We start from the raw sequence: 25,239 nt of genomic DNA, 5'->3' as shown, positions 1-25,239 counted from the left end.
GTATGCAGTATGCAGTATGCAGTATGGAGTATGCAGTATGCAGTATGGAGTATGCAGTATGCAGTATGCAGTATGGAGTATGGAGTATGCAGTATGCAGTATGCAGTATGCAGTATGCAGTATGCAGTATGGAGTATGCAGTATGCAGTATGGAGTATGCAGTATGCAGTATGGAGTATGCAGTATGCAGTATGGAGTATGCAGTATGCAGTATGCAGTATGGAGTATGCAGTATGGAGTATGGAGTATGCAGTATGCAGTATGCAGTATGCAGTATGGAGTATGGAGTATGCAGTATGCAGTATGCAGTATGCAGTATGCAGTATGGAGTATGCAGTATGCAGTATGCAGTATGCAGTATGCAGTATGCAGTATGCAGTATGGAGTATGGAGTATGCAGTATGCAGTATGCAGTATGCAGTATGCAGTATGCAGTATGCAGTATGGAGTATGCAGTATGCAGTATGCAGTATGCAGTATGCAGTATGCAGTATGGAGTATGCAGTATGCAGTATGCAGTATGCAGTATGCAGTATGCAGTATGGAGTATGCAGTATGGAGTATGCAGTATGCAGTATGCAGTATGCAGTATGCAGTATGCAGTATGCAGTATGCAGTATGGAGTATGCAGTATGCAGTATGCAGTATTAGTATGCGAACAAAAGCTAAATCTCCAGTATGCCAGAAATACCCGGATGACGTACTGATTTGGAAAAATTCTCCAGTCTGCATCGGACCAGTCTATCTCGCCTACTGTATCCCACAATGCAAAGCGGCGGAGCAGCACAGGCTACGGGTATAAAAACAGCAGCCAGAAGCTGCTCTTTTTTTACGTTTTCTGTAGCCATTTCAACACTAAATTCACTTCTGAACGTTTTTGAGGCGAGAAATCAACTGTGTAGATTATTAATATCGGCAGTTTTACGAAGTTAGATGGCGAATCGAACATTTGTTCCACCGTTGTCGGAGTTTAGAAGCTCCACAGAATACCGTGACAGCCAGCGAGCGCCTGCCCGGGTCGCTGCCAGCAAGCCGGGTAGTCACGCTCAGAGACCGCTATGAGCTGCTGGAGCTCTCTAGAGACCGGTCTACTACATACTACATACTACATTTTGGCCAAATCAGTACGTACTACTAGTATAGTATGCGGTTTCGAATACAGCCAGAGTCTTTAATGTCCTCAGTAGGAACCAACGGGCTCTGAGCTGAGACACAGACAGGAAGAGGGACAGTATTCAGAGACGGACCGACCTGTTGTTGGTTTCAGGTTTAATGGGGACCTGGTTTAAAATGTTACATCCTGGTTCTGATCGTCATCGTCGGGTCCTCAAACGTTGACGCAGTACGCCGCCTCGGCGTCCTCGGCGTCCTGCAGAGCTTCAGGCAGGACGCCGGCGGACGTCCTCGCCATCCTCACGGTGTTCCTGCTGAACAGCATCTTCTCGTAGTCCATCAGCTGCCTCCAGAACCCAGCGTTGGGCCGGATGAAAGGACGCCGGTCCAGAACCACCTCATGGGCCCGCCGGAGACTGAGACCTTCAGACCTGCAGAGACCAGAGGAGTAGTACTAGCATGTACAAGTACATCAATGTAGTAGTACTACTGCTACTACTACAATAGTAAGAGACACAGAACCACCACAAAGAGACTCAGAACCACCACAAAGAGACACAGAACCACCACAAAGAGACTCAGAACCACCACAAAGAGACACAGAACCACCACAAAGAGACACAGAACCACCACAAAGAGACTCAGAACCACCACAAAGAGACAAAGAACCACCACAAAGAGACACAGAACCACCACAAAGAGACTCAGAACCACCACAAAGAGACTCAGAACCACCACAAAGAGACTCAGAACCACCACAAAGAGACACAGAACCACCACAAAGAGACTCAGAACCACCACAAAGAGACTCAGAACCACCACAAAGAGACTCAGAACCACCACAAAGAGACACAGAACCACCACAAAGAGACTCAGAACCACCACAAAGAGACTCAGAACCACCACAAAGAGACTCAGAACCACCACAAAGAGACTCAGAACCACCACAAAGAGACACAGAACCACCACAAAGAGACTCAGAACCACCACAAAGAGACACAGAACCACCACAAAGAGACACAGAACCACCACAAAGAGACTCAGAACCACCACAAAGAGACTCAGAACCACCACAAAGAGACACAGAACCACCACAAAGAGACTCAGAACCACCACAAAGAGACTCAGAACCACCACAAAGAGACACAGAACCACCACAAAGAGACACAGAACCACCACAAAGAGACTCAGAACCACCACAAAGAGACACAGAACCACCACAAAGAGACACAGAACCACCACAAAGAGACACAGAACCACCACAAAGAGACTCAGAACCACCACAAAGAGACTCAGAACCACCACAAAGACACACAGAACCACCACAGACAGACACAGAACCACCACAAAGACACACAGAACCACCACAAAGAGACTCAGAACCACCACAAAGACACACAGAACCACCACAGACAGACTCAGAACCACCACAAACGGACTCAGAACCACCACAAACGGACTCAGAACCACTACCCAACTAGAAGCGACCCTGGATCGGACCCCGCGGGGCCTCTGACAGGTGAGGGGACCCGGTGGTTTACCTCATCAGGTAGGCCATGATCAGAGCGGGCGATCGGCTCCGGCCGGCGGTGCAGTGGACCAGAGTCCTCCCCGTCTGGTTCTGGTTGATCCGTTCGGCCACTGGGTCAAAGTACTGTCTCAGGGGGGCGTGAGGTCGATCCTGGACGGGGACGTGGAGGACACGCAGGCCGTCCAGCGGCGGGTAGGACACGTCCTCCAGCCCGCTGGCGTTGACGATGAGCGTGATGTTCCTGCTGGAGAGGACGCTGGCGTTCAAGGCCGAGTCCAGACCGCTGAGGAACAGTCCGGGACGCACCTGAGAGACCGCCATGACACCTGGAGGACAGGTGGACCGTCAGCGCCGGGGACGGGGACGGACTATAAACATCCAAATGAATAAATACATATCTGATTAGTATTTTAATAGATGAGGAGGACACCCGCCTGTCAATCAACCTCTGGGGGCGGGATCAAGGATTATGACATCATCATTATCACCTTATTATTGTTATTATATTTCAGTATCCATCAATCAGATATAAATATATGTTTCAAATATTTTTATTAAGAAGCATGTGCATGTCAGTGATACAAACTTTGTGGGGTGTTTATCATGCCTCACTTTTTATACATAACAACAAAAACAGACAAAACTAGGAACTAATGGCAAACAACATGGAGACAAGCAAATACAAAAAACATACGTAATGATAGGAAAACAGAAAAACTAAAAAAACACAGACAGCACCCTAAGGCAAACAAATCAGGGAGACATTGGCGACATACAGTATATACATAAACCGGTGTAACCCTCCCATCCCTGAGCAGTGCTACCTCGGGTACTAAAGACTATGTGTCTATTGCGTCTTAATTGTCTGTTCCTCCTATAAAGGAGATCATCGGTCTCCAAATCCTTTCAAATACCTCCAGTCTGTCTTTAAGGGTGTATCGGATCCTTTCTAGGTGGAGGGGATCAGTCAGTGTTGTTATCCAGGATTTAAATGTTGGCACATCTGTCCCTTTCCAGAACAAGAGAATCAGTTTCTTTGCACAAAGGAGACCATAGGACAGGAGATGATATTGTGTGTTCTGTAGGATTTTAGAGCTTTCGGAAGCTCCTAGTATAACCAAAAGTGGATCAGGTTTTAATTGGACTTTAAAAATCTTAGAAAAGAATGAAAATATTGCAACCCAAAAGTCCTGTATTTTAGGGCATAGTGCATAGCTATGAAGTAAATCTGCATCTGCTTGGGCACACTTCTCACATCTTGGTGACGTTTCTGGAAAGATTTTATGTAGCTTTACTTTAGAGTAATGTAGCCTGTGCAGAATCTTAAACTGTATCAAACAGTGTCTGGCATTCAAAGAACAGATGTGAACATACTTCAAGATCTTGTCCCAAATGTTCTCCGTTATTTCTATCCCGAGGTCTTTTTCCCAGCCCTTTTTTATAGAGCTCACATCTACTTGTTGAAGGTCCTGCAATGTATTGTATACAAATGAAACTGGATGGTTATCTACTATACAGTCTCTCAGACACTGGTCTAGTTTATCAGGTGTTGCAACCTCAAAATTGTGAAGATGAGTTTTCACAAAGTGTCTAATCTGGAGATATCTGAAAAAATCTGTTTTTGACAGCCCATACCTCTCCTGAAGCTGCTGAAAGGAAGCAAACGTACCCCGAATGTATAAGTCCCCAACACTACTCAGTCCTGATTCTTTCCATTGATCAAAGGCTCCATCTAGGGTTGAAGGGGTAAAAGACGGGTTTGCCGATATCGGAAGTGTAAAGGATAGAGCTCTAAGTTTAAAGTGTTTGGTTATTTGTTTCCAAATTTGAGTAGTGCTATGAATAATCGGATTGTAATTATAACATGCTTTTTTGAGACGAATGGGAGACATTACAATAGCACCAAGTGAGCTGGGTAGACAGTCCTCTCGCTCCATATCCAGCCAGCTGTCGAGAACAATCGTTTCATCCAGCCAATAGGAAACACATCGAATGTTTGTTGCCCAATAATATAGCCTGAAATCTGGTAGAGCCAGTCCCCCATCCCCCTTAGGCTTGCACAGGTGGTCTTTCCTAATTCTATGGGATTTATAATTCCAGATAAATGGTAGAATTATGGAGTCGAGTTTTTTAAAGAAGCTCTTAGTAAGATATATAGGTATGTTTTGAAAGAGGTATAACAGTTGAGGGAGACAGATCATTTTAATTGCATTCACTCTACCTATCAGAGAAATTGGAAGGGTTTTCCAAAACTCTAATTTGGTTTTAAACTTGTTTAACATAGCCATAAAATTAGCTTCAAATAGGGAGTTATATTTCTTCGTGATCTCTACCCCCAAATATGTAAATTTTTCCAAAGCCAGTTTAAATGGAATCTGTTCGAGCATACTTGGATCTCTACACCGCACCGGCATCAGTTCGCTCTTGCTCCAATTTATCTTATATCCCGAAAAGGAGCTAAATAAGTCAATCGTCTCCAATATGATAGGAATAGAAGTCAGTGGCCTCGTTATGTGTCCGCATACAGCGAAATTTTATTTGAAGTATATTCTGTGTTATAACCAAAAATCTCAGTGTGAGCCCTGATTGTTTCTGCAAGAGGCTCCAATGCTAGAGCAAACAGCAAGGGACTCAGAGCACAACCCTGCCTAGTGCCCCTACAAAGGTTGAATGCATCTGAAACTGTCCGGTTAGTAAGGATTCTAGCACTGGGATTGTTATACAATATCTTAACCCATGCAATAAATTTTGTGCCAAATTTGTATTTTTCTAGTACTGCATATAGGTAGGGCCATTCCACACAGTCAAAGGCCTTTTCCGCATCTAAGCTCAAGATGAACAAATCTTCCTTAGGATGTCTGGGAGAGTACATAATATTAAAAAGGCGTCTGAAGTTATTAAACGAATGTCTTTTCGGAATGAACCCTGTCTGATCCGGGTGTATCAATTTAGCCATATAAGGACCGAGTCTGTTAGCTAAGGATTTGGCCAAGATTTTTTGGTCTGTGTTTAATAGTGACACTGGCCTATATGAACCTACCTGCTCTAAATCTTTCCCTTTCTTTGGAATAACTGTTATAGTAGCTTCATTTAGTGTTGGTGGTAGTGTGCCAACCTCAAACGCCTTTCTGTACATCCTCAACAGGTATGGGGCTAGCATATTATCAAACTTTTTATAAAACTCATTGCAAATCCCATCTGGTCCTGGGCTTTTACCACTTTTTAAAGACTTGATCGTCTTCTTTATTTCCTCACATGTAATTTCTGTCTCCAAGGAATTTTGATCCCTCGGTGATAATGTGGGCAAATCACATGCCTGTAAAAAATGGTCCATAACCTCGGGTGGTGCCTGGGCTTGGGAGGTGTACAACTTTTCATAGAATTGCCGAAAGGTACTGTTTATGTCACTATGTGAGGTAATATGAGTTCCAGAGTCCGATTTTATCTTATGAATGGTCCTATCGCTTTCCCTTTTCCGTAGCTGCCTTGCCAGCAACTTGTGCGGTTTATCGCCAAATTCAAAAAATGTCTGTTTAGTAAATATGAAAGCTCTTGAGATTTTTTCAGAGAGTAATTGATTGAGCTTGTATTTGAGGGCTGAAATTTTATTATGCGCCTCAGTGGACGGTTGGGCAGCGTTTTCTGCGTCTAATTTTCGTATTTGGTCCTCCAACTGTGATCTTTCAAAACGGTCGCGCTTTTTTTGTGAGGATTGAAAGGAAATGACACATCCTCTTGTATATGCTTTAAAAGTTTCCCACAACAAAGTCGGTGAAATATCATCTTTATCATTCGTCTCAAAAAACAACTTCATCTGAGTCTCTAAGTACTCACAAAAACGTTTTTTCGTAAGCAGTTGGGGATCAAACCTCCAGGATCTATAGGTCTTTTCAGCCTCGAGCAGCCTCAATGAGAGAGAGACGGGACAGTGGTCAGAAATGACAATGTCGTGGTATTTCGCATTCTGAACTCCAGGCAGGAGTTTGGCATCCAACAAGAAGTAGTCTATTCTGGTGTATACATTGTGAACTTGAGAATGAAATGAGTATTCTCTACCTGTTGCATTTAAAATTCTCCACACATCCAATAAGTTTGTATTTTTAATATATGAATTCAGAAAATTAGAAGCGTTAGATGATGTCATTCTTCGCGTAGATGATCTGTCCAAATAAGTGTCCAGGACTAGATTATAATCCCCCCAATCAGCAAATTTGTGGTAGAAATGTCCGGTATCAAACTAAAGACTTTCCTAAAAAATTCAGGATCGTCCCAATTTGGCCCATATATGTTCAGCAATGTAATTGGTGTGGACTGAATCTCACCCGTAACCAAAATATATCTTCCCTCTTTATCTGCAATTGTAGACTGATGTAAGAATGGAACATTTTTGCGAATTAGGATAGCCACCCCCCTAGCCTTGGCTGAAAACTTGGAATGGTATACTTGACTTATCCATCCAGCCTTAATTCTACCATGATCTTCATTTTTCAAATGCGTCTCTTGTAAGAAAATCACATCGGCCCGTAACTCTCTCAGGTGCGACAGTACCTTGCCCCTTTTTACTGGTTCATTTATTCCATTCACATTCCATGTGCAAAAAGTTAAATTTCGTCCTGTTCCTATATCTCCGTCCTTATCTATCGGTGCAACCATAAGGAAATATCATTCTCCTGTAATGATTGTGACGCATTGCCATTTGTCGTTAAATGATACAGCCTATGTAGCACTGCTCCCCACCCCGCCCCCCTTCCTACCCTTAAACAAAACAACAGAAACACAAAAACACTCACCTTCCCCTTGGTGCACCCACATTTAGACCTCTGGGAGCGGGACCAGCCCTCTCTCCCAGAAGTCCAAACTCTGCACCAACTACCTAACAACCAATTCTTAATCACTACCATACTGACCTTCCGGTGTAGCCCCACAGTTATATAGTGAACCCAAAACCAAAAATTCTAGAATTAACATAAGGTATATTATTTATTATTCAAGGGGATAGGTCTGGCTCAACTGCAAAAAAAAGGGTGAGTAAGGATTTTAGAGAGAGTATGTTTAACTTGACCTCCTCTTTAAGTATTTCCGTCATAATTAGGTAACATTTGTCTTTTTGGCCAGTTCCCCTCAGGATCAGAATGTAAACATAGAAAACGTGCTCTATCCAATAGCACCCACTACAAAATACTGGAAGAAAAATAGCAGCAGTTGTTAATCAATTGTCTGCTTAATATAAGCCCAACTGTATACAACGGATCAGTAGCAGAACTACATCAGTAAACTTAGACTTAAACACTTTGAACAAAATGGGCTGTGGCACTTTAGAACGAATGTAAACAGTGGCAGAATGTGCACTTTAACCTTCAATATAACAAGAATAACATTCTGCAAAAGCCACCCTGACGTTCACCTGTAAGAGGCTCCTGTTGGAGTCCTCAATCTCAGTCTCTCTTTGGAGATCCTAAACGGAAAGTCCTCTCAGTAATTCTCTGAAGTTCAAAGTGGAGGGCCCTCATTATCTGGTCCTCATACCCCGTCCCCTGGAGGTCCGAAATGGCGCTCCGCATAACGACGAGCCTCCTCCGGGTCGGTGAAAAACCTCTCTGATCCGTTGTGCGACACTCGTAGCTTGGCTGGGTACAAAAGTCCAAATCTGACTCCAGGTTTGTGGCGTAGCATCCTCCTGGCTGGAGTGAACGCAGCTCGGCGTTTAACTACTTCAGGAGGGAAGTCTCTGAAGATTCGGATCCGTTGTCCTTGAAATGTTAAATCCTTGATGGACATCACTTTCTGCATTATGTCTTCATAAACATGACAGTAATGTACCCTCGCGATCAGCTGCCGTGGTGGCTCGTTGTCTCCAGGACGTCTCCTCAGGGCCCTGTGGGCTCGGTCTATCTCCGGTGTTTCTGCTAGGTTTAGCACCTCTGTTAGCATCTGAGCCACAAACTCCCTGGTCTGCTTCCCAGTTTCTTTCCCTTCTTTTATTCCGACCACTCTCAAGTTCTGTCTTTTCGAGCGCCCCTCTAAGTCTAGGCATTTTTCTGAGAGAGTTTCAACTTGCCCAGAAAGTTTCTTGACCTTGTCCTCCAAGTCCTGCATCGTGTCCGAGGAGCCGCTAGCCGAGTCTGCTAACTCTTTCAGAGTTTGGTTTTGCCTTCAGCGCTGTTATCGCCGCGTCGTTTTCGGCCTTCAGTTGTGCAATTTCCCCTCTCAATGTAGTCGTAACCTCTGAGATCTCAATGTAGTCGTAACCTCTGAGATCTCAACGTAGTCGTAACCTCTGAGATCTCAATGTAGTCGTAACCTCTGAGATCTCAACGTAGTCGTAACCTCTGAGATCTCAATGTAGTCGTAACCTCTGAGATCTCAATGTAGTCGTAACCTCTGAGATCTCAATGTAGTCGTAACCTCTGAGATCTCAATGTAGTCGTAACCTCTGAGATCTCAATGTAGTCGTAACCTCTGAGATCTCAATGTAGTCGTAACCTCTGAGATCTCAATGTAGTCGTAACCTCTGAGATCTCAATGTAGTCGTAACCTCTGAGATCTCATGTAGTCGTAACCTCTGAGATCTCAATGTAGTCGTAACCTCTGAGATCTCAATGTAGTCGTAACCTCTGAGATCTCAACGTAGTCGTAACCTCTGAGATCTCAACGTAGTCGTAACCTCTGAGATCTCAACGTAGTCGTAACCTCTGAGATCTCAACGTAGTCGTAACCTCTGAGATCTCAATGTAGTCGTAACCTCTGAGATCTCAATGTAGTCGTAACCTCTGAGATCTCAACGTAGTCGTAACCTCTGAGATCTCAACGTAGTCGTAACCTCTGAGATCTCAACGTAGTCGTAACCTCTGAGATCTCAATGTAGTCGTAACCTGAGATCTCATGTAGTCGTAACCTCTGAGATCTCAACGTAGTCGTAACCTCTGAGATCTCAACGTAGTCGTAACCTCTGAGATCTCAATGTAGTCGTAACCTCTGAGATCTCAATGTAGTCGTAACCTCTGAGATCTCAACGTAGTCGTAACCTCTGAGATCTCAACGTAGTCGTAACCTCTGAGATCTCAATGTAGTCGTAACCTGAGATCTCATGTAGTCGTAACCTCTGAGATCTCAACGTAGTCGTAACCTCTGAGATCTCAATGTAGTCGTAACCTCTGAGATCTCATGTAGTCGTAACCTCTGAGATCTCAATGTAGTCGTAACCTCTGAGATCTCATGTAGTCGTAACCTCTGAGATCTCAATGTAGTCGTAACCTCTGAGATCTCAATGTAGTCGTAACCTCTGAGATCTCATGTAGTCGTAACCTCTGAGATCTCAATGTAGTCGTAACCTCTGAGATCTCAATGTAGTCGTAACCTCTGAGATCTCAATGTAGTCGTAACCTCTGAGATCTCAATGTAGTCGTAACCTCTGAGATCTCAATGTAGTCGTAACCTCTGAGATCTCAATGTAGTCGTAACCTCTGAGATCTCGGTTTCAATCTTCTTACAAATCTCCGACTTGATAAGGAACAGTTCTGCGTGTAGCGCTGCTATGGCCCCCAGCACGTCGCTGTTACCCGCCGTCCGGGCGACCCCTCCGGCGTTATCGTCTCTAGTTGAGCCCGAGGCTTCATTCGGGCCTGTTCCCTCGCTCGGGTCCAGCTTTGTGTTGGCCTTTTTCGGCATTTTCACACGGATTTCTTCCTCTCTTACCTTCCCAGAGGCTTCGATTATATTCTTGATGACCTTCCTGAATTATTTTCGAGTGGTTTTGGTAAAAAAATGGAATTTTAAACGTAAATCTGCTGGAGCTACAGGTGGCTGCGTCCTATCCGCTCATCGCTCGACAGCGCCCCCCGATATAAATATATGTTAAAGGGGACATAAAATAATACATATTTTACACTCAATGTTTACTTATTTGTATTTATTTATTTATTTCTACTTGTGTCATGTGTCGTCCTCCATACACTACTTCTGTATTTATGTAAAAGCTCATTAAAATGAATTATTTCCCTCACAGGTCTGAAAATAATCATATATGTCTATAAACTGCTGTTAGAAGGATCAAAAGTTGTCTGTTTGAAGTGGGATTCGAACCCACGCCTCCAGAGGAGACTACGACCTGAACGCAGCGCCTTAGACCGCTCGGCCATCCTGACACATCACCGAAATGACGTCACCACACATATATAAACCAGCTGTCTGGATCCAACACGGAGGTTTAACAGGCTAGATCTGTTTATATAGATCTGTTCTGACTCATATCTATAGAACTACAACACCACAGGATCATCTGCAGGGTTAATCGATTATTGGCCGACCATGATTCAGGCTGTAGAGCAGCTCAGACACGTGACCCGCCTGGTGTCACCACATAATGAGTCACTTTAAACTCAGTTTCACTTCCGTTTCACTCCGACGGACTTTGAACGTGACACGCAGGTAAGATCTGCTGTTTCTATTAGTTTCTATTGTTTAAACAGATTATTATTGTTTCTTGTAATAACTACACATTGAAACACATGCTGCTCTGCTCCGGGCTTCCTTCCTTACCTGCTGTACTGCTGGGTTACAGTACTCTGTTAGAGGTATTCCCTGATAGAAGTACACAGTCTGCAGTATGAATTAACCCTCAGGCTGCTGGACCTGCTGGGGACGCATTTAGCTGTAACACCACCACCAGGGTCAACCTTATAAAATCATAACATTTCATTAAACTCTGTTCTGCTGTTTCACGGGATCGATGCCGAATAGAAGAGGAGCTCCTAACGAGCCGGTAGACCTCTGAAGACCTGGTCTGAGGACTCCGGCTGGTCCGGGTCTGAAGGATTCACTCTTTACGACACTTTGTGACCGGAGTCTGGTTTACGGCTGAACCACCAGAATGTTTAACACAACTGACGTCACTCACCTGTTGACTCCTCAATCAGGGTTCAATATCCACTTCCGCCCGTCGCTTTACAGCTTTTCAAAATAAAAGCAAAAATAAAGAATTTCCAGATACAACCACAAAGACTCTCAGAACCACCACAAAGACTCTCGGAACCACCACAAAGACTCTCAGAACCACCACAAAGAGACACAGAACCACCACAAAGACTCTCAGAACCACCACAAAGAGACACAGAACCACCACAAAGACTCTCAGAACCACCACAAAGAGACACAGAACCACCACAAAGACTCTCAGAACCACCACAAAGAGACACAGAACCACCACAAAGAGACACAGAACCACCACAAAGACTCTCAGAACCACCACAAAGACTCTCAGAACCACCACAAAGACTCTCAGAACCACCACAAAGAGACACAGAACCACCACAAAGACTCTCAGAACCACCACAAAGAGACACAGAACCACCACAAAGACTCTCAGAACCACCACAAAGAGACACAGAACCACCACAAAGAGACACAGAACCACCACAAAGACTCTCAGAATCACCACAAAGAGACACAGAACCACCACAAAGACTCTCAGAACCACCACAAAGAGACACAGAACCACCACAAAGACTCTCAGAACCACCACAAAGACTCTCAGAACCACCACAAAGACACTCAGAACCACCACAAAGACTCTCAGAACCACCACAAAGACTCTCAGAACCACCACAAAGACACACAGAACCACCACAAAGACACACAGAACCACCACAAAGACTCTCAGAACCACCACAAAGACTCTCAGAACAACCACAAAGACTCTCAGAACCACCACAAAGACTCTCAGAACCACCACAAAGACTCTCAGAACCACCACAAAGAGACACAGAACCACCACAAAGACTCTCAGAACCACCACAAAGACTCTCAGAACCACCACAAAGACACACAGAACAACCACAAAGACTCTCAGAACCACCACAAAGACACACAGAACAACCACAAAGACTCTCAGAACAACCACAAAGAATCTCAGAACAACCACAAAGACACACAGAACAACCACAAAGACTCTCAGAACAACCACAAAGACTCTCAGAACCACCACAAAGACACACAGAACAACCACAAAGACTCTCAGAACAACCACAAAGACACACAGAACCACCACAAAGACTCTCAGAACCACCACAAAGACTCTCAGAACCACCACAAAGACACACAGAACAACCACAAAGACTCTCAGAACCACCACAAAGACACACAGAACAACCACAAAGACTCTCAGAACAACCACAAAGACTCTCAGAACAACCACAAAGACACACAGAACCACCACAAAGACACACAGAACCACCACAAAGACTCTCAGAACCACCACAAAGACACACAGAACAACCACAAAGACTCTCAGAACCACCACAAAGACACACAGAACCACCACAAAGACACACAGAACCACCACAAAGACTCTCAGAACCACCACAAAGACACACAGAACAACCACAAAGACTCTCAGAACAACCACAAAGACACACAGAACAACCACAAAGACTCTCAGAACAACCACAAAGACACACAGAACCACCACAAAGACACACAGAACCACCACAAAGACACACAGAACCACCACAAAGACTCTCAGAACCACCACAAAGACACACAGAACCACCACAAAGACACTCAGAACCACCACAAACAGACTCAGAACCACCACAAAGACTCTCAGAACCACCACAAAGACTCTCAGAACCACCACAAAGACACACAGAACCACCACAAAGACACTCAGAACCACCACAAAGACACTCAGAACCACCACAGAGAGACACAGAACCACCACAAAGACACTCAGAACCACCACAAAGACACTCAGAATCACCACAAAGACACTCAGAACCACCACAAAGACACACAGAACCACCACAAAGACACACAGAACCACCACAAAGACTCTCAGAACCACCACAAAGACACACAGAACCACCACAAAGACTCTCAGAACCACCACAAAGACACACAAAACCACCACAAAGACTCAGAACCACCACAAAGACACACAGAACCACCACAAAGACACACAGAACCACCACAAAGACACACAGAACCACCACAAAGACTCTCAGAACCACCACAAAGACTCTCAGAACCACCACAAAGACACACAAAACCACCACAAAGACTCAGAACCACCACAAAGACACACAGAACAACCACAAAGACACACAGAACCACCACAAAGACACACAGAACCACCACAAAGACACACAGAACAACCACAAAGACTCTCAGAACCACCACAAAGACACTCAGAACCACCACAAAGACTCTCTGAACCACAACAAACAGACTCAGAACCACCACAAAGACTCTCAGAACCACAACAAACAGACTCAGAACCACCACAAAGACACTCAGAACCACCACAAAGACTCTCAGAACCACCACAAAGACACTCAGAACCACCACAGAGAGACACAGAACCACCACAAAGACTCTCAGAACCACAACAAACAGACTCAGAACCACCACAAAGACTCTCAGAACCACCACAAAGACACTCAGAACCACCACAAAGACACTCAGAACCACCACAAAGACTCTCAGAACCACAACAAACAGACTCAGAACCACCACAAAGACTCTCAGAACCACCACAAAGACACTCAGAACCACCACAAAGACACTCAGAACCACTACCCGACTACAAGCCTTGGAGGGGACCACACAGGGCCTCGTTCTTTCGTACCTGTGGAACCAGGTGTCACATCTTTAAAGATCTTTAAACGTCTTGAATTGAACGATTTGTAAACCAGTTTCTGTTCTGACGTAGACCACCTGAAGATGCAGAACCAGAACACAAACCAGCTCACAGCTGCAGACCGGACCCAGAAAACTGTCCTCCCAAAGGTCCGGTATCACCCGAGCATTCAGTCCCAGACACCGGGAGCCAAACCCAGAACCAGTCAAGCCCAGAAGACCAGACCTGCTGCCGTACACCCCCCTCAGACCGGGACAGTTCAGAGGAACCAGGATACCTGCAAGACCCCTCAGGTGAGTCCAGGTCCTGCTGTGAGACCACGACCTGATGGGGGACAAAGAGGGAGCGCTCAGAAACCCGTGAAGAAACCGGACCCTGACAGAGCCACTCCCACACCGGAGCAGGTCCCTCTGGGTCTGGGGATCCAATTGGACAGGTGTATTGTGGAGGACGTGGAGGTTCTGACCCGCGGACAGAGTACCAACCAGGACTGGTTCAACTGGAGGAAGAACCGGATCACGGCCTCCGTGGCTCACCGCATCGCTCACAGCCGCTTCGTTAATGGCAAGAGCAAAACCCCGCCCGCCTCCTACCTGGCTGCTATCACAGGTAAGCCCCGCCCACCTCCTACCTGGCTGCTATCACAGGTAAGCCCCGCCCACCTCCTACCTGGCTGCTATCACAGGTAAGCCCCGCCCGCCTCCTACCTGGCTGCTATCACAGGTAAGCCCCGCCCACCTCCTACCTGGCTGCTATCACAGGTAAGCCCCGCCCACCTCCTACCTGGCTGCTATCACAGGTAAGCCCCGCCCACCTCCTACCTGGCTGCTATCACAGGTAAGCCCCGCCCACCTCCTACCTGGCTGCTATCACAGGTAAGCCCCGCCCACCTCCTACCTGGCTGCTATCACAGGTAAGCCCCGCCCGCCTCCTACCTGGCTGCTATCACAGGTAAGCCACCTCCTAAGCCCCGCCCACCTCCTACCTGGCTGCTGTCACAGGTAAACCCCGCCCCCGACCACCTGGTCACCTGACATTAAAATAATTAATAACTGATCAATAACATGAGACGTTCTGGACTGGACAGGTGCGGAGCGGAGCGTCCAGACCAGAGCCATGTCCTGGGGGGTCCAGATGGAAGCCGAGGTGGTCCGGAGGTACCAGGTACAGTTCAACACACCTGATCACACCTGTCCTCATGTAGAGACGTGTGATGAAGATGATGATGATGATGATGATGATGTCATCATCGTCCTGTAGAGGCAGAAGAGCGCTGCGTCGGGGCGGTCCGTCTCCGTCCAGGACTGCGGTTTGTTCATCGATGCTCAGCATCCCTGGTTGGCTGCGAGTCCTGATGGCATCGTGACGGACAGCCGGACCGGCCAATGGCTGCTCTGCCTGGAAGTGAAGTGTCCCTACAAACACAGAGACAGACGGGTGGAGGACGCCTGCAGGGACGACCCCGCCTTCTGTCTGGAAATACAGGACGAGGACGGACTGGAGCCCGGAGGGGTAAGACGTCCTCTCCTCGTCTTCCTGTCTCAGTCTTCCTGTCCTTGTCTTCCTGTCTCAGTCTTCCTGTCTCCAACGTCCTCTCCTCATCTTCCTGTCTCCAACGTCCTCTCCTCATCTTCCTGTCTCAGTCTTCCTATCCTTGTCTTCCTTTCTCACTTGTCCTCTCCCTGTCTTCCTGTCCCAGTCCCCGGTCTACCGCCTGAAGACGTCCCACAGTTACTACACACAGATCCAGGTCCAGCTGGCGGTGACGGGCCTGCGATCGGCCGACCTCGCCGTCTTCACCCTGAAGGAGACGGCCATAGTCCCGGTGACCTTTGACCCCAACCTGTGGGAGGAGACGGTGTCCAAACTGGAGGAGTTTTACAGGGACGCTGTCCTGCCTCACCTGAGAGAGAAGACACGGGGGGACACGGCAGCAGCCTGGACACCTGAGCTGTAGAGACGTTATACTACTACGGTCAAATGTGAGGGAGGACAGACACCGGGAGACATTCGGAGACGCCTGGAGTGTAACCGTCAGTCTTTATAAGAAACAAAAATAAACAGTACAGCAGAGTACTACTAGTGTATATATATATATACACACATTATATATATATATATACACATATATACAAACATTATATATAATGTATATATACACACACATAATGTATATATATAATGTGTGTATATAAACATTATATATACACACTATATATAATGTGTATACATATAATGTTTATATATACACATTATATATATACACACATATATATTTCTGTATGTATAGATATATATCTATACATACATACATTATAATCAATAAAGACATTTATGTTCTAGACAAAGTGTTATTTTTCATCATGTGTTCTCGTCTCATCAATAACAGATTTATTTTTGGATATATTCTGGTGAATGAGATGATCATTAATCACCAATAATATCAATAATAATATTATTAATAATAAGTTGACCCGATATTACCGTCTGATTTATGAGTTCAATCGATGGTTGTCTCTCTGAACTTCTGTTACTAACTCATTACAATAAATCAATATTATTTATATAACGTGTCTTTATTGTGTCTCTGAGGACAGGTCTGGAGTGTGTCTCTGAGTGTGTCTCTGAGGACAGGTCTGGAGTGTGTCTCTGAGTGTGTCTCTGAGGACAGGTCTGGAGTGTGTCTCTGAGTGTGTCTCTGAGGACAGGTCTGGAGTGTGTCTCTGAGGACAGGTCTGGAGTGTGTCTCTGAGTGTGTCTCTGAGGACAGGTCTGGAGTGTGTCTCTGAGGACAGGTCTGGAGTGTGTCTCTGAGGACAGGTCTGGAGTGTGTCTCTGAGGACAGGTCTGGAGTGTGTCTCTGAGGACAGGTCTGGAGTGTGTCTCTGAGGACAGGTCTGGAGTGTGTCTCTGAGTGTGTCTCTGAGGACAGTTAAAGGGCTCATGTAATGCTCATTTCCTGGTTCATAGATGTATTCTGTCTGCTCAGAGGCTCTGTTTGACAGATCCTGGGTCTTTCCCATTTGTCCTTTTATACGGCTTGACTCCTCTCCTCGACTCCTCTCCTCGCGTCTTAGTCCCGCCCACGGGAGATGCGAGCGGAGGAGGCGAGGAAACGACTCGAGGAGAGAGGAAACGAGGAAATATGTTTTTAGAGACATGAGATGTCGTTTCCTCTGAAGCGTCACGTGAAGCGACGTCCGTTTCTGATGACAGCAGCAGCTGATCACATCTGGATCAGCTGTCAGTCGGCTTCAACAGCTGATCACATCTGGATCAGCTGATCACAGCTGGATTAGCTGTCAGTCGGCTCTAACAGCTGTTTATGTCTGAACTGATCTAATACTAATAAAGAAACAGAGTTATCAGAGCAGCAGTGTTTCTCTCTGTTTAACAAACACCTGCACATGAATAACAGCTGGTCTGTATGTCTACTGTGGACTGTGTCCTGCTTAGAGGACCAGGAACCATCTCTACTGTGGACTGTGTCCTGCTTAGAGGACCAGGAACCATCTCTACTGTGGACTGAGTCCTGCTTAGAGGACCAGGAACCATCTCTACTGTGGACTGAGTCCTGCTTAGAGGACCAGGAACCATCTCTACTGTGGACTGAGTCCTGCTTAGAGGACCAGGAACCATCTCTACTGTGGACTGAGTCCTGCTTAGAGGACCAGGAACCATCTCTACTGTGGACTGAGTCCTGCTTAGAGGACCAGGTACCATCTCTACTGTGGACTGAGTCCTGCTTAGAGGACCAGGTACCATCTCTACTGTGGACTGAGTCCTGCTTAAAGGACCAGGAACCATCTCTACTGGATCAATACCTTTATATTATTGATTCAGTATTAGCATCTGTAGTTATTGATGTTCTGACAGTAGTAGTTCTGTATTAGGCTGAATGTTTCAGTGAAAATGTAAATGATGTAACTCATATCAAACCGACGCTCAGGAATGATCAGCCTCATGTGACTGAATGGAAACGATGATAAATGATGTGAAAGGTATAAAAGACAGACCCTCCTTCTCTCTCTGACTTTAACTGGATCCTTAATAAAAGTTAACAAATAACAGATCATCAAAAGAAAACTCTTTCTAATGAATGAAGAAAGTTATTTTAAGTCTGTTCGTTGTCAGCTGTTATAAACCCCTCTCAGAGTCGGACTCCTTCAGTGTCGGACTCCTTCAGAGTCGGACTCCTTCAGAGTCGGACTCCCTCAGAGTCGGACTCCCTCAGAGTCGGACTCCCTCAGTGTCGGACTCCCTCAGTGTCGGACTCCCTCAGAGTCGGACTCCCTCAGAGTCGGACTCCCTCAGAGTCGGACTCCCTCAGTGTCGGACTCCTTCAGTGTCGGACTCCTTCAGAGTCGGACTCCCTCAGAGTCGGACTCCCTCAGAGTCGGACTCCTTCAGAGTCAGACTCCCTCAGAGTCGGACTCCCTCAGAGTCGGACTCCTTCAGTGACGGTGTGTGAAGCAGAGCTCCTGCAGGTCCTCCTGCTGCTGGATCACTTCACCATCAACATGCTCCGTCTGCTGTTCACTCCTACAGTTAACACAGATTATAACTAGATGGTGAATCAGAAGACAACTAAACTATAAATCGTTTAATCTGTGATCGGTCTTCACTCTGGTATGAAACTCAGTGATGTTGATGTATCAGATCAAACCGATCAGCACCAATCAATAACTGATATCCAGTAAGGGGGCGTGTCGGTCGGTGATAAACTTCCGTGGAGGAAACACTGGAGGATGCACTGGTGTATCCTCGCTCATAGCTCCTCCAGCAAGCCTCCTCGCTCCTCCATCCTTGATGTGCATTTTATGAATTGGGATGTCCTTCAAAATGGAGGACTGAGATCGATTACACACAATCGATCTCAGCCGGAGGAGACGAGGAGACGAGGAGACGAGGAGGCGAAAAATTACAAAATGAGAAACACCTACAGATTCAGAGCCTGTCTCCTCCCACTCTGCTCTGATTGGTCAGCGTTTTCTGTCAATCAAACGTCCTCAACACAGCGTCACTCTCTCCCCCTCCCAGCTCTGGGAGCGCTACCTGTAGGTCTGCAGGGAGAGAGAGAGAGCTACCTGTAGGTCTGCAGGGAGAGAGAGAGCTACCTGTAGGTCTGCAGGGAGAGAGAGAGCTACCTGTAGGTCTGCAGGGAGAGAGAGAGAGCTACCTGTAGGTCTGCAGGGAGAGAGAGAGAGCTACCTGTAGGTCTGCAGGGAGAGAGAGAGAGCTACCTGTAGGTCTGCAGGGAGAGAGAGAGAGCTACCTGTAGGTCTGCAGGGAGAGAGAGAGAGCTACCTGTAGGTCTGCAGGGAGAGAGAGAGCTACCTGTAGGTCTGCAGGGAGAGAGAGCTACCTGTAGGTCTGCAGGGAGAGAGAGAGCTACCTGTAGGTCTGCAGGGAGAGAGAGAGAGCTACCTGTAGGTCTGCAGGGAGAGAGAGAGCTACCTGTAGGTCTGCAGGGAGAGAGAGAGAGCTACCTGTAGGTCTGCAGGGAGAGAGAGAGAGCTACCTGTAGGTCTGCAGGGAGAGAGAGAGCTACCTGTAGGTCTGCAGGGAGAGAGAGAGCTACCTGTAGGTCTGCAGGGAGAGAGAGAGCTACCTGTAGGTCTGCAGGGAGAGAGAGAGCTACCTGTAGGTCTGAGTGTAAGGAGAGAGAGAGAGCTACCTGTAGGTCTGCAGGGAGAGAGAGAGAGCTACCTGTAGGTCTGCAGGGAGAGAGAGAGCTACCTGTAGGTCTGAGTGTAAGGAGAGAGAGCTACCTGTAGGTCTGCAGGGAGAGAAGCAGCTAGGAAGAGTTTATAAACTACTTTAAAGTTTATAAACCAGAAACTTCACCCAGCGCACGTTACCGGAGGAATCTGATCAGAAATCGGCGACACATGATCAACATCTGCGGTCCAGATTCCAGGTTTTCCTGACGGTTTCTCTCAGGTAAATAATACTGTTTATATCTCTGTTAGTTAGCTCAGTGTTTACCTCATGCATCAACTCTGTAAACCGTAAACATACACTCTGTTTTACGTCTGTCTTTACAGATCCATCTGTGAGAAATGACCGACAGAATCATCCCAGAGGAGAGCAGATAGCTGAGAGCAGATAGCTGAGAGCAGACAGCTGAGAGCAGACAGCTGAGAGCAGACAGAGGAGAGCAGACAGCTGAGAGCAGACAGCTGAGAGCAGACAGAGAGCAGACAGCTGAGAGCAGATAGCTGAGAGCAGACAGCTGAGAGCAGACAGCTGAGAGCAGACAGAGAGCAGACAGCTGAGAGCAGACAGAGGAGAGCAGACAGCTGAGAGCAGACAGCTGAGAGCAGACAGAGGAGAGCAGACAGCTGAGAGCAGACAGCTGAGAGCAGACAGAGGAGAGCAGACAGCTGAGAGCAGACAGCTGAGAGCAGACAGAGAGCAGACAGCTGAGAGCAGACAGAGGAGAGCAGACAGCTGAGAGCAGACAGCTGAGAGCAGACAGAGGAGAGCAGACAGCTGAGAGCAGACAGCTGAGAGCAGACAGAGGAGAGCAGACAGCTGAGAGCAGACAGCTGAGAGCAGACAGAGAGCAGACAGCTGAGAGCAGACAGAGGAGAGCAGACAGCTGAGAGCAGACAGCTGAGAGCAGACAGCTGAGAGCAGACAGAGAGCAGACAGAGGAGAGCAGATAGCTGAGCAGACAGCTGAGAGCAGATGGGAGATACAGAGCTAACCCGTTAGCATGTAGCTACATGCTAACGGGTTAGCTACATGCTACCGCTATGACACGGTGTGTAAACACAGCGACCATCAGGGTGGAAAATAGAAGATGTGAAACAGTAGTCAGTTCATTATTTCTGCTAAAAGATAAATGTATGGAAGATCAGAGTAATGGTATATTATTTACAGTAGTAGCTGTCTCTGTGTTACCATGACTACAGACCACCGGAGCTTAGCTTACCATAGTTTACCAGAGCTGAAGACTTTCTCCTGCACCATGTTAACATAACTAACTAACAGGTGAGATGATTACAAATGCTGTGAATAATTAATATTGTCATCTGTCAACTCAAATAAAGTTTGACTGTGAAACAGAAATGTGTTGTGTTGCTTACAGTCACTATTTACTACCTGTATTCTGCTACATGCATGACATCAAATATATATAATATATAAATATCATCTGTTTAAACAGTGTAATTACATAAAGCCTTTGTGAAAGAACATGTTATATTTAGATGATGGGAGTACATGAAGACGGTTCTGCTTCAGACTAACACTAGGAGCTACTCTGCTCATAGTTCGGTTGAGGAGGAGAGAGAGTGACGCGCTGTGGGGCGGGGTCAGCTGGCTGGACGTTCTCTCTGGTTCCACCAGGAAACCCTTACATGGCTTGCATTCTCTAATGACGTCAGAAGAGAAGGAAAAAAAGAGAAGTGATTTTCTACACCCATTTCCGGACAAACGGAGCAGGAGAAAGAGAGAGGATGGTCTTTTATGATACTATGTTGACCTGGGGACAGACCTGGAGACACACTGGGGACAGACCTGGAGACACACTGGGGACAGACCTGGAGACACACTGGGGACAGACCTGGAGACACACTGGGGACAGACCTGGAGAGACACTGGGGACAGACCTGGAGACACACTGGGGACAGATAGTGATGTTTAAAAGACATGGAAAAGTGCATTTTGCATAATAGGTGACCTTTAAAGGAGCAGTAGACGCAGAGACATGAACACTGAAGCTTTATTGGGCGTTTGTGTCTCTGAGGACAGTTCTTTACTGTGTCTCTGAGTGGACATATATCTGACGTCGGGTCCTTTAAAGAGTCGATGATAGAAACAGAAACGAGGTTTTAATGTGACGATAAACTTTAAATAAAGTCCAGCCGGTCGGTGATGACTCCTCCTCTTCCTCCTCCTCCTCCAGAGGTCGCTGTGACATCATCAGCTGAACACAAACGACCAATCGGCTCGCAGCAGATCGTCACCTGAGGCAGCAGGTGAGACGGTTCAGAGGAGGAAACGTCCTCCGGTCCGCTCTGACGGGATGTTGTTAGGGAGGGAGGGGGGGCCGGGTTTGTGTTAGTGGTGGGCGTGGCCCGCCGGCGGTGGGCGGGGCCTCACAGGTAACCCTCCTTCCTGAACTGCTCGTGTAGGATGTCTCGGTACTCGTCGAAGCCGCCGTCGATGCGTCCCACTTTCCCGTTCTCACACACCCACAGCTCCTTACACACCAACCGGATCAGACGCTCGTCGTGGGACACCAGGATGACCCCGCCCTGAAACACATGACATCACACACCTGTGACACACCTGTGACACACCTGTGACACACCTGTGACACACCTGTGACACACCTGAGACACACCTGAGAGCTTACATGATTTCTAGCTAGCATGTATAAATGAACAGAGTGATTGGTTCCCTGATAGAACCTGAGGGAACAGGCTGTTTATGTGATATTTAAACATGTTTTCTCTGTCATGATGTGTTTTAACCCCATTTAATCATTTAAAATACTTGATTAAATCACTAAATTCACTTTGGAATCAGGAAATATCATTCATAAATAAATATATATATAAATATATATATATAAATATATATATATATATAAATATATATATATATATAAATATATATATAAATATATATAAATATATATATATAAATATATATATAAATATATAAATAAATATATAAATATATATATATATATATATATATATATACATATATATATATATATATATATATATATACATATATATAAATATATATATATACATATATATATATATATATATATATATACATATATATATATATACATATATATATATATATATATATATATACATATATATATATATACATACATATATATATATACATACATATATATACATACATATATATATATATACATACATGTATATAAATATATATATATATATATATAAATAAATATATATATATCTCTATATATATATAAAAATGATGAAACGTACACCGTGTCAGGTGTTATCCCGATCCCTCAGGTAACGTTCTGTCCCATCGCAATCTATTCTGACCAATCAGACGTCTGTGTACTGATGTCACGGTGAGGTCACGGTGACCTCACGTGACCTCACTGTGACCTCCGAGGTCTCTCTCTCACTCACTCTGAACTTGTTGAGAGCTTTAGCCAGCGCCTCGATGGTCTCCATGTCCAGGTGATTGGTCGGCTCGTCCAGGATGTAGAAGTTGGGACTGAAGGACAGAGAGACGATGACATCAACATCATCATCATCATCATCATCATCATCATCATCATCATCATCATCATCACCCCCCCTCACTGCCACTAACAGCGTAGTACTACCATGGCATGGTCATCTGTGCGAAGGCCACCCGGCTCTTCTGCCCCCCCGACAGACTGGCCACCGGCCTCGTGGCGAGCTCTCCGGTGATGCCGTAACCTCCCAGCTGGTGGCGGTACTCCTCCTCCGTCCGACCTGTGAACACACAGACAATCAGCCAATCAGAACACTTCCCTCGGACTGACGCAGCCTCGGTATGATGATGATGATGATGATGATGATGATGATGTTGTCGTGGTTACCGGGGAAGCGGTTGAGCAGCAGCTCCACAGAGCAGACGTTCAGGTCCAGCTGGTCCACGTGGTGCTGACTGAAGTACCCGATCTTCAGGGCCCTGACGGGACATTAAGACCAGCAGGGACGTCAGTTAACGGTCAGTTAATGATGGGTTCTATATAAACAGTTCCACAAAAATAGTTCCCTGAAAACAGTTCCCTTAAAACAGTTCCCTATAGGATTTTTATGAAGGGTTCTATATAAACAGTTCCCTATAGGGTTTTTATGAAGGGTTCTATATAAACAGTTCCCTATAGGGTTTTTATGAAGGGTTCTATATAAACAGTTCCCTATAGGGTTTTTATGAAAGGTTCTATATAAACAGTTCCCTATAGGGTTTTTATGAAGGGTTCTATATAAACAGTTCCCTATAGGGCATAGAACGTTTCGCTATAAATAGTTCCATAAAAATAGTTCCCTATAGGGTATATGAAGGGTTCTATATAAACAGTTCCCTTTAAACAGTTCCCTATAGGGCATATGAATGGTTCTCTATAAAATAGTTTCCTAAATAAATATGGTATAAAATGGTTCTCTGTAAATAGAGTAAACAGTTCCCTAAACAGAGAGTAAACATTTCCCTAAACAGTTCCCTAAACTGAGTGTAATCAGTTCCCTAAACAGAGAGTAATCAGTTCCCTAAACAGAGTAATCAGTTCCCTAAACGGAGAATAAACAGTTCCCTAAACAGAGAGTAATCAGTTCCCTAAACAGAGAGTAATCAGTTCCCTAAACAGAGAGTAATCAGTTCCCTAAACGGAGAATAAACAGTTCCCTACACTAAGAGTAATCAGTTCCCTTAACAGAGAGTAATCAGTTCCCTAAACAGAGAGTAATCAGTTCCCTAAACAGAGTGTAAAGGTTCTTTAAAAAGAAACGGTAAATAATAAGTTATCAGTTCCCTAAACCCAGTAAAAAGTTCTCTGAACAGAACCTATAAACAGAGTTAACGGTTCCCTATGAACGGTTCCCTATAAACAATTCCCTATAAACAGTTCCCTATAAACGGTTCCCTATAAACAGTTAAATTTTGACGTTCAGGGGAACACAGGTGAGTGCTCTGCTCCGATTGGTCCGTTGGTCGTCTTACCTGTGAGATTGTCGGACTCCGCCGACCGGCGTCAACTCGCCCATCAGTAGTTTGAGGACGGTCGTTTTACCGGCGCCGTTTTCACCGACCTGACAGGGAACACAACACGTCAACTCACATTCGGTAGAGTCCTGATTCTGGATTATTGATTGGTATATATATATGAAACAGCTGCTGCTAACCCTAAACCTGTCACTGATTGGTTAATTTGACTGATACGTACGATGCAGATGCGAGACTCAAG

At 45.7% G+C, this 25,239-nt stretch overlaps 3 protein-coding genes, 2 long non-coding RNA genes and 1 other non-coding gene across 6 annotated transcripts in view; 3 read left to right on the top strand and 3 right to left on the bottom strand.

The window, feature by feature from the left end:
- Positions 1 to 526: 526 nt before the first annotated feature.
- On the bottom strand, positions 527 to 11,812 carry LOC141771006 (dual specificity protein phosphatase 14). Its single transcript, XM_074640857.1, has 3 exons — positions 11,541 to 11,812; positions 2,655 to 2,970; positions 527 to 1,544 (listed from the first exon to the last, which is right to left on the bottom strand). Exons 2-3 carry the CDS (start codon positions 2,963 to 2,965, stop codon positions 1,328 to 1,330), a joined length of 528 nt encoding a protein of 175 aa, XP_074496958.1. The 5' UTR covers positions 2,966 to 2,970; positions 11,541 to 11,812; the 3' UTR covers positions 527 to 1,327.
- Positions 10,702 to 10,788, bottom strand: trnal-cag (transfer RNA leucine (anticodon CAG)). The gene has a single exon. It is a non-coding gene; the product is annotated as a tRNA-Leu (tRNA).
- Positions 10,903 to 16,848, top strand: LOC141771005 (uncharacterized). Its single transcript, XM_074640856.1, has 5 exons — positions 10,903 to 11,071; positions 14,352 to 14,888; positions 15,367 to 15,443; positions 15,540 to 15,791; positions 15,979 to 16,848. The coding sequence occupies exons 2-5, from the start codon at positions 14,363 to 14,365 to the stop codon at positions 16,234 to 16,236; spliced, it is 1,113 nt and encodes a 370-aa protein (XP_074496957.1). The 5' UTR covers positions 10,903 to 11,071; positions 14,352 to 14,362; the 3' UTR covers positions 16,237 to 16,848.
- Positions 16,849 to 17,132: 284 nt separating this feature from the next.
- LOC141771004 (uncharacterized) lies at positions 17,133 to 22,136 on the top strand. The gene is made up of 2 exons (XR_012594638.1): positions 17,133 to 17,174; positions 22,041 to 22,136. It is a non-coding gene; the product is annotated as an uncharacterized LOC141771004 (long non-coding RNA).
- abcf3 (ATP-binding cassette, sub-family F (GCN20), member 3) overlaps positions 21,994 to 25,239 on the bottom strand; it is a 37,853-nt gene continuing 34,607 nt past the window's right edge. Inside the window, exons 15-20 of the mRNA XM_074640855.1 lie at positions 25,219 to 25,239; positions 24,996 to 25,084; positions 23,872 to 23,963; positions 23,632 to 23,764; positions 23,432 to 23,519; positions 21,994 to 22,546 (exon numbers count right to left, since the gene is read on the bottom strand). The exon at positions 25,219 to 25,239 is cut by the window's right edge and continues 112 nt beyond it. Of these exons, the coding sequence (XP_074496956.1) occupies positions 22,388 to 22,546; positions 23,432 to 23,519; positions 23,632 to 23,764; positions 23,872 to 23,963; positions 24,996 to 25,084; positions 25,219 to 25,239 (582 nt within the window). The 3' untranslated portion in view covers positions 21,994 to 22,387. The remainder of the gene's footprint in view (positions 22,547 to 23,431; positions 23,520 to 23,631; positions 23,765 to 23,871; positions 23,964 to 24,995; positions 25,085 to 25,218) is intronic.
- On the top strand, positions 24,003 to 24,361 carry LOC141770715 (uncharacterized). The gene is made up of 2 exons (XR_012594614.1): positions 24,003 to 24,045; positions 24,216 to 24,361. It is a non-coding gene; the product is annotated as an uncharacterized LOC141770715 (long non-coding RNA).

The sequence above is a fragment of the Sebastes fasciatus genome, chromosome 7 (genome assembly GCF_043250625.1).
Source record: "Sebastes fasciatus isolate fSebFas1 chromosome 7, fSebFas1.pri, whole genome shotgun sequence".
Classification (NCBI taxonomy): Eukaryota; Metazoa; Chordata; class Actinopteri; order Perciformes; family Sebastidae; genus Sebastes; species Sebastes fasciatus.
Note: the sequence above shows the minus strand (reverse complement) of the source record. Positions and strands in the feature narration are given on the sequence as shown.